Here is an 8,567-nt window from a genome sequence, read left to right as displayed (position 1 = left end):
ATTTTTAAATTTTATTTATTTATTTATTTATTTATTTATTTATTTATTTATTTATTTATTTTGAGACGGAGTTTTGCTCTTGTTACCCAGGCTGTAGAGCGGTGGTATGATCTCAGCTCACTGCAACCTCTGCCTCTCAGATTCAAGTGATTCTCCTGCCTCAGCCTCCTGAGTAGCTGGGACTACAGGCATGCACCAACACGCCCTGCTAATTTTTTTGTATTTTTAATAGAGACAGGGTTTCACCATGTTGGCCAGGCTGGTCTCGAACTCCTGACCTCAGGTGATCCACCCCTGTCGGCTTCACAAAGTGCTGGGATTACAGGCGTGAGCCACCGTGCCCAGCCAGCTTCGGCAACTTTTCTTTTTCCATCCCCTAAGCCCTCAGAGGTAACTCTGGTCCCCATGTTCCCAGACATACTAAGACCACACTGACACACTCATGCGGGGCCCTGGGCAGGTCTGCAGTGCACAAGGGATGTGCTGCCCCCAGGCCCTCCCATTGATGGCAGAAGGGCCCCACCTCTGTCTCCCAGCCCTACACTCTGGGAGCTGGGCCTGCAGCAGGAGAAGGGAGAGAGGGGGAGATGCATAGCAGGTCATACCTGGTTCTGAGCACCTACCATCAATCACTAGTTTGGTGCCTCCGACATTTATAGACTCAATCTGCTCTTTCTGCAGCTAAAACACAAGACAGGTGAGAAAGTCATGGTGCTACCCATGCCTTCTTGCTGAGGCTGGAAGGCTGCGCTTGGGGTCAGGTGGGACAGGGCAGCAGGATGTTCACCTCAGAGACAGGGATCCCGAAGGCCCACCTGGAGTGTGGGTGCCTGGCTCTGCCACCATCTTCCTGGGTGGCCAGGGAAGGTTCTGCCCCCACATCTGGCCCTCAGCAACCTAATCTGTAAAGTGAGGGCAAACCTCCTCCCCTGGGTGGTGGGTGGGACTCAATATGACACTTGAGAGGACCTGGCACAATCACTGGCACAGAAGACAGGCTCAGAACCTGCTCTCAAAGCCTCAGTTTCCCTATCTGTAAGGTGGACATGGTAATATGGGCTGGGCCCTCATGAGGGAGCTGGGGTGTGAAAAACAAAAACTAGGCGGCTATGAGGGCTCCTATGGGCCAGGGACAGGGCGAGAGCTTCCCAATCCATGATCTTATTTAATTCTCATCACACGAGGAGATGAGCTCCATGCTTATTTTTAAGCTATATTTATTATTATTTTTTTTGAGATGGAGTTTAGCTCTTGTTGCCCAGGGTGGAGCGCAGTGGTGCAGTCTTGGCTCACTGCAACCTCTGGCTCCCGGGTTCAAATGATTCTCCTGCCTCAGCCTCCCAAGTAGCTGGGATTACAGGCATGCACCACCATGCCTGGCTAATGTTTTTGTCTTTAGTAGAGATGGGGTTTCATCACATAGGTCAGGATGGTCTCGAACTCCTGACCTCAGGTGATCCACCTGCCTTGGCCTCTCAAAGTGTTGGGATTATAGGCATGAGCCACTACGTCCAGCCTATATTTATTCTCTTAAAAATTTTTGGCCAGGCCTGGTATCTCATGCCTGTAATCCCAGCACTTTGGGAGGTCGAGGCAGGTGGATCACTTGAGGTCAGGAGTTTGAGATCAGCCTGAGCAACATGGCAAAACCTCATCTCTACTAAAAATACAAAAATTAGCCAGGTGTGGTGGCGTGCGACTGTAATCTCAGCTACTCAGGATAATTGATTGAATCTGGGAGGTGGAGGCTGCAGTGAACCGAGATCGCACCACTGCACTCCAGCCTTGGAGACAGAGTGCAACTCTGTCTCAAAAATAAATAAATAAATAAAAATAATAAAATTTACTTTTATTAAAAGCAATCCTCCCACCTTGGCCTCCCAAAGTGCTGGGATTACAGGTGTGAGCCACCATGCCTGGCTCTATATTTATTCGTGTTGCGGCTGTTTTTGTTTCATAGGCAACACGATCAAGGTTAAAAAGAATTCAAACAGTAAAATGGGTGCATGGTGAAAAAGAAGTTTCCCTCCCACTCCTGATTCCAAATCTTCCTTTTCCCTCCCCAGAGGCAGCCACTGTTAAATTTCCAGTGTTTCTCGAGATAATCTATTCTCGTTAATATCAGCATATAAGCATGTGTGAGTATAGAAATAAACAGTTTCTTTAGCTTTTTTTGGAAACAAACAGAATGCCAAACACTGCTTTGCACCTTGGAAACTGTTTTTTTAACCTGCACACTTTGAGTTACCTCTTTCTTTTGAATGGCTGCATAGAATTTGACTGTAAAACACAATTTATTTAAATAGTCCTCAACTGATGGGTTATTTCTGGTGTTTTGTTATTAAAAACAATGCTGCAAATACACAAATGAGTGTAATTTCTGAGGCAACGGGTGTACGTATGTTTTGGTGGATACTATTACATCGCTCTTTGAAGAGGTTGTTACTAATAGTAATATCCTCACTTTCCAGATGATGAAAGAGGATCAGAGAGGTTAAATAAACTTGCCCTAGATAACACAGTTATGAAATGGCAGAACTGGGGCCGGGTGCAGTGGCTCATGCCTGTAATCCCAGCACTTTGGGAGGCCAAGGTGGGAGGATTGCTTGAGCCCAGGAGTTCGAGACCAGTCTGGGCAACATAATGAGACCCCATCTCTATTTAAAAATAAATAGGTGGATCACCTGAGGTCAGGAGTTTGAGACCAGCCTGGCCAACATGGTGAAACCCCGTTTCTACTAAAAATACAGAAATTAGCTGGGCGTGTTGGTGGTACCTGTAATCCCAGTTACTCGGGAGGCTGAGGCAGGAGAAGCACTTGAACCTGGGAGATGGAAGTTGCAGTGAGCTGAGATTGTGCCACTGCACTCCAGCCTGGGTGACAGTGTGAGACTCGGTCTCAAAAAAACAAAAACAAAAACAAAGCCAAATGCCTGAACTGGTATTTGGTCTCAAGGATGCAGGATGTAGAGCGGGAGTAGCCCAAGTCCTTCCTACAGTAGGTGAAGCATGATAGGGAATGCATGGGCCTGAGGGCAGAGCCAGGACTGGAACCCCACTCTGTCTAACTCCAGGTGTTGTGTGTGAGGAGCCTACCTTCTCAGCCCCAGACATTCCATAGGAAGCCATGTGGAAGACACAGTCCACCCCTTTGAAGGCATGGTACAGGGCTTCTTCATCTCGGACGTCAGCCTGCACCAGAGGAAAAAGAGATGAGGGCAGGGGGTTCAAGTCCAAGGCAAGAGATAACACCTCTGTACCTTGCTTGGTCTCAGAGCTGGCCTCCTGACCCAGCCCAGTACAAGCCTCTGTAGCATCAGGAAAGGCTGGTGGGGAAGGATTCACTAAATGATCCTACAGGGCACTATGAGCATCATCCCCTGCTCATTCATCACACTCTCTAGGTCACAGGGGCTGTGCTAGGTTTATGTGTACTGTTTCATCAACTCCCAGTGAGACCCTGTGAAGTCGGTGTTAGTTACTATTGTCCCCTTTCTGTGACCACAGCTGCCCGGCTGGTAGCACTAGAGCCAGAGCTATAGCTCAAACAGTCTGGCTTCAGGGTCTGTGCCCCTAAACCCCACACCACAGGTTTCACATCAAACACTGGCTCCTGAGCATCACCACTACCCCAGTCTATTAAGACCCTTGTCCCTTGTACCTGGATGAACTCGGTTTCCGGGGACAGTTCCCACTGGGGTCTGCGGCGGTCAAGCAGAATGACAGGAGTGCCACTCTTGGCCAGGTGAGATCCCAGGCTAAAGCCCAGGTAGCCTCCTCCTCCAGTCACCAGAACCTTCTGCCTGGCAACCTTTGTGGGTCTGGCTTGAGTCTTCTGCTGCGGTGCTGGTGTTGGGGTTGTTGTTGACTCACCGGGTTTGGGTCCAGTCCCAGACCCCTGTCTGAGCCCAGGTCCTAGCTCTGGCTCAGGTGTAGACCCAGCTCCTGGCCCAGGTACCGATCCAGCTCCTGGCCCAGGTACTGACCCAGCTTCTGGCCCAGCTCCTAGACCATGTCCCAACCCAGCTCCTAGACCAGGTACAGACCCAGCTCCTGGCCCAGGTACAGACCCAGCTCCTAGACCAGGTCCAGAACCAGCTCCTGGCCCAAGTACAGACCCAGCTCCTGGCCCAGGTGTAGACCCAGCTCCTAGACCAGGTATAGACCCAGTTCCTGGCCCAGGTACAGACCCAGCTCCTGGTCCAGGTACTGACCCAGCTCCTGGCCCAGGACCTTGACCTGGTCCAGTTCCTGAAACAGCACCAGGCCTCGGAGCAGCACCAGAACCCGCCTGAGGTCCTGGAATAGCTTTGGGCCCCAGTCCAGACCCTGGAATGGCACCAGGCTTTGGTGCAGGCCCTGACTCAGACCCTAAACCAGACCTTGGACCCGAGACCTCTCCACAGGCCTGGCAGACAGGGCAGCTCTTCTCACCCTGGCCTGCAGCTTTGCAGGCCTCTGGGGAGGAGCCTGGGGGGTTGGACTTCATCCTCTACTGAGCCATGCAGACCCAGAAACTGACCACCTGTGGGAAAAAAATAGAAGAAATAATGCTCTAGAATAATTTCATGTCACATAGATTATTAGACCTCTAGGACTGAGGGGAGCTCCAGGTGGAAATTAGAGACTTTCTGAGTTCCCAGGGAACCTGTCCCTTTCAGAATCTCAAGAATCTCCAGTGGGGGCCTGGCGCGGTGGCTCACATCTGTAATTCCAGCACTTTGGGAGGCCAAGGTGGGTGAATCACTTGAGGCCAGGAGTTGGAGACCAGCCTGGCCAACATGGTGAAACCCTGTCTCTACTGAAAATGCAAAAATTAGCTGGGTGTGGTGGGGCACACCTATAATCCCAGCTAGGAGACTGAAGCACAAGAATTGCTTGAACCCAGAAGGCAGAGGTTGCAGTGAGTTGAGATGGTGCCACTGCACCCCAGCCTGGGCAATAGAGTGAGACTCAACCTCAAAACAAAAACAAAAACAAAAAAATCTCTAGTGTGGCTGCTGTCCTCTGCACAGAGAGTCAGAGACAAGGAAGCCAAGACTTGGGTTTTTAGAGCTAGGGAAATTGAGGCCCAAAGTCACACTGTGTGACTGAGGTTGACATAAAGCAACTGGTTGACTCCTCTACCAGTTTCTTAAAATTCCAGTTTCCATGGAGCACCAAAGGAAGACAGGGCAAATCATCCAGCGGGAACCTCACCAGAATGGGAGGTGGCTGCTTTCTGACTGGGGAGATGGGGAGGGCCTTCTGGAAGAGGGGGAAGAGAGAGGAGGAGGAGGAGAATCCACATGGATCCAAAAGGACTCTGCACCCTGGAAACTTGTACATGACTCCAAGTGCTGTGCCTGTCCCCACCCTGACACCTGCCGCCTCTGGTCCTTCCAGGTCCAACAGTAGTGTGGGTGGCTGGTACCACAGGGTCTGCCCAATCCCTCTGCATGCTTTAGGGTCTGGTCTATGGGTCTAGGGGGACAGCACTGAGGATCCTGTTATTTGCAGCCTCAGACTACTTTTTTTTCTCTGTCGCCCAGGCTGGAGTGCAGTGGCGCAATCATAGCTCACTGCAGCCTCAACCTTCCCTGCTCAAGTGATCCTCCCATCTTAGCCCCCGAAGCAGCTGGGAATACAGGTGCATGCTACCATGCCTGGTAAGTTTTTGCATTTTCAGTAGAGATGGAGTTGTTTACCATGTTGGCCAGACTGGTCTTGAACTCCTGACCTCAAGTGATCCTCCCACCTCAGCCTCCCAAAGTTCTGGAATTACAGGTGTGAGCCACTGTACCTGGCTCCCAAGATCTTTTTTAGATTTTTGAGACAGAGTCTCACTCTGTTGCTCAGGCTAGTAGTGAACTCCTGAACTCAAGCAATTCTCCTGCCTTGGCCTCCCAAAGTGTTGAGATTACAGGCATGAGCCACTGTGCCCAGCCCTCAGTCTAGACTCAGGGCAAGCCAGGCTGTCAGTCACTGTCACCATCGCCCATCCCCCCACCCCCCTCCCGACCTCCCGCTCCACCTGAGGACGATGCTGGATGACCAGGGCCAGGTGATCATAACCACAACAACAGCAACCATGTGCTAGGGACCTCTATGCGTCAGGCCCTACATATGCAAATAGGCGCGTCTCTGCCCTGCATGGCATATACTAGCTGCATGAAAGAATGGGTATTTGTTGAGTGACTGGACTGATGAGCCCCACGTTTTTTGCTGGTGGTGGTCAGAGGGCAGGGACTCTGGCAGCTAGAGGGGCTGTATTTTTAATTTCCTCTGTTACTGCCCTGCTCACCAAATGTCTGGGTGAGGAATACAGTCCTGCCCTGTATGAGCACGAACACTCATGGCTTTATTTATTTATTTATTTATTTAGAGAAGGAGTCTCACTCTGTTGCCCAGGCTGGAGTGCAGTGGTGTGATCTTGGCTCACTGCAACCTCCGTCTCCCTGGCTCAAGCAATTCTCCTCCCTCAGCCTCCCCAGTAGCTGGGACTACAGGCACGTGCCACCACGCCTGACTAATTTTTGTATTTTTAGTGGAGATGGAGGTTTCACCATGTTGGCCAGGCTGGTCTTGAACTCCTGGCCTCAAGTGATCCGCCTGCCTTGGCCTCCCAAAGTGCTGGGATTACAGGCGTGAGCCACCGCGCCCAGCCCACTCATGGGTTTAATGAGAGAGACCGCAAATCATCATGGAGGAGGGGCCTAAATCCCCCAGAGGGAGAGGAGAGGCTGCAGCCAGGTAGCAAGCCCTCCTCTTATACTCAGGCCCAAAGGACTCTGTTCTGGGGAAGGGTCTATGGGACCAGAGTTGACTTTCTACCCTAAGGGGATGCCTTTTGTGGCAAAAGCTGGACTCAGACTTGGGTACTCACTTGTTGGGGTGTGCCCTTGGGTAACGGCCTTAAAACCTCACTGTACCTCAGTAGGCACAACTGCGAATGGACCCAAATATTTCTGGCTGCTCTGGCTCCTCACAGGGTGGTCATGAGAAAACAGACGCCAGAATGCCTTGCAAGGCTAGACTGCAAAGCTCCAGGAGGATTTCATTCCCTGGAGTGTCCCAGCACCTAGAACAGTGCCTGGCACAAAGCAGGCGGCCAGCGAATGCTGCTGGGTGAACAAAATCTCTGGGGCATGTTGGGGATCTGGCCGTGCTATGGTCGTGCGCCAGACCCACCCCGGACATGGCTGCACTCATTCTTTTGGAAGTTCAGTGAAGTACAGGCTGTGGTTCCCATTACCCAGAGGTGGAAACTGAGGCCCAGAGAACATGAGGAAACTTTGATGGAGTCACAATGTCTCTGCCGGAATCCAGGTCGATGGGGACCCCAAAAGCGGGTTTGGTGGAAGGAACTGGCAAAAGGGTGGGGAGCGTCAGGGACTGACCCTGGGCGCGCTGGGCTCGCGGGCAGCTCGTGGGTGGGGGTCCCCTCCCCTCTTGGCCCCCTCGCCCTCCCTGTCCCCCCCGCACCTGCGTCCTTCCCTGGCCCGCGTCCGGGCTTCGCTCACCTGGCCCGGGCTCCCGCGGCGCTGCGTGCTCCCCGCGCTGCGCCAGACTCCGCGCCGCCAGGGCCACCGGGCTACCTTCTCCTCCAGAGGGGGCAGAACGGGGCGGAGCGTGGCATCCGGACCGCCCCCCCGCCCCTGCTCCTCTGCACCCGGCGGGGAGCACCTGCATTCTCTCAGGTGGAGACCCGCAGGCTCTCATAGAGGAGAAACTGAAGCCAGTAGGGCCGGGATGGGCGAAATGGTCCACGCTTCTGGTGGGAAAAGACACAAAGGCCCTGCGTGCCGGGCTCTGTCCTGCCGGCCAAGTGGTCCTAGAACCCCAAGAAAAAGGGTTTCATCTATATCTGGGAGCAGAATTGCTGGGTCATAGGATTACTCTGTGTTTAGAGAAGAACCGCCAAACTGTTTTCTAAAGCAGCTGCACTATTTTACAACCCTACCAGCAGTGTATAGGGTTCTAATATTTCCACATCCTTACCAACACTTATTATCTATGTTTAAAATTTTAACTATTCTGTTGGGTGTGAAGTGGTGTCTCATTGTGGTTTCATTTATATTTCCTGATAGCTAATGCTGCTGAACATGTTTTCATGTGCTCATTGGCACATTAATGTGTTTTCTTTGGAGAAGTGTCTGTTCAAATCCTTTGCTCATTTTCAGCTATTTGTTGATTTTTAAGAGTTCTTTGTATATTCTGTATATAAATTCCTCATCAGATAAATGATTTGCAAATATTTAAACAAAAAGAAAAAAAAAAGTTCTTCTATCATCCATCCTTCCACCCATCCATCCAACCTTCCATCCATCCATCCTTCCACCTATCCATCCATCCTTCCACTTATCCATCCAACCTTCCATCCATCCATCTTTCCACCTATCCATCCATCCTTCCACCTATCCATCCAACCTTCCATCCATCCATCCTTCCACCTATCCATACGTCCTTCCACCTATCCATCCAACCTTCCATTATCCATCCTTCCACTTGTCCATCCAAACTTCTATCTGTCCATCCTTCCACTTATCCATCCAACCTTCCATCCGTCTGTACTTCTACCTGTCCGT

The 8,567-nt window shown here is 51.4% G+C and overlaps 1 protein-coding gene across 4 annotated transcripts in view; it reads right to left on the bottom strand.

Annotated features, from left to right (window-relative positions):
- The window catches only part of SDR42E2 (short chain dehydrogenase/reductase family 42E, member 2), a 31,303-nt gene extending 23,628 nt beyond the window's left edge, over positions 1 to 7,675 (bottom strand). For 2 of the 4 annotated variants that reach the window (XM_017850298.1, XM_017850307.1), the window contains exons 1-4: positions 7,503 to 7,675; positions 3,662 to 4,525; positions 3,097 to 3,192; positions 624 to 681 (exon numbers count right to left, since the gene is read on the bottom strand). In XM_017850298.1, the coding sequence (XP_017705787.1) occupies positions 624 to 681; positions 3,097 to 3,192; positions 3,662 to 4,489 (982 nt within the window). In that variant the 5' untranslated portion in view covers positions 4,490 to 4,525; positions 7,503 to 7,675. Of the gene's footprint in view, positions 1 to 623; positions 682 to 3,096; positions 3,193 to 3,661; positions 4,722 to 7,502 lie in introns of those variants that run through there. The other 2 variants (XM_017850317.1, XM_017850305.1) reach the window with 2 other exon arrangements.
- Positions 7,676 to 8,567: the final 892 nt, after the last annotated feature.

This window comes from Rhinopithecus bieti, unplaced genomic scaffold (assembly GCF_001698545.2).
Source record: "Rhinopithecus bieti isolate Rb0 unplaced genomic scaffold, ASM169854v2 scaffold_1918, whole genome shotgun sequence".
NCBI classification, from domain to species: Eukaryota; Metazoa; Chordata; class Mammalia; order Primates; family Cercopithecidae; genus Rhinopithecus; species Rhinopithecus bieti.
The sequence above is the reverse complement of the archived record's forward strand: the minus strand, read 5'-3'. Positions and strand labels throughout refer to the sequence as shown.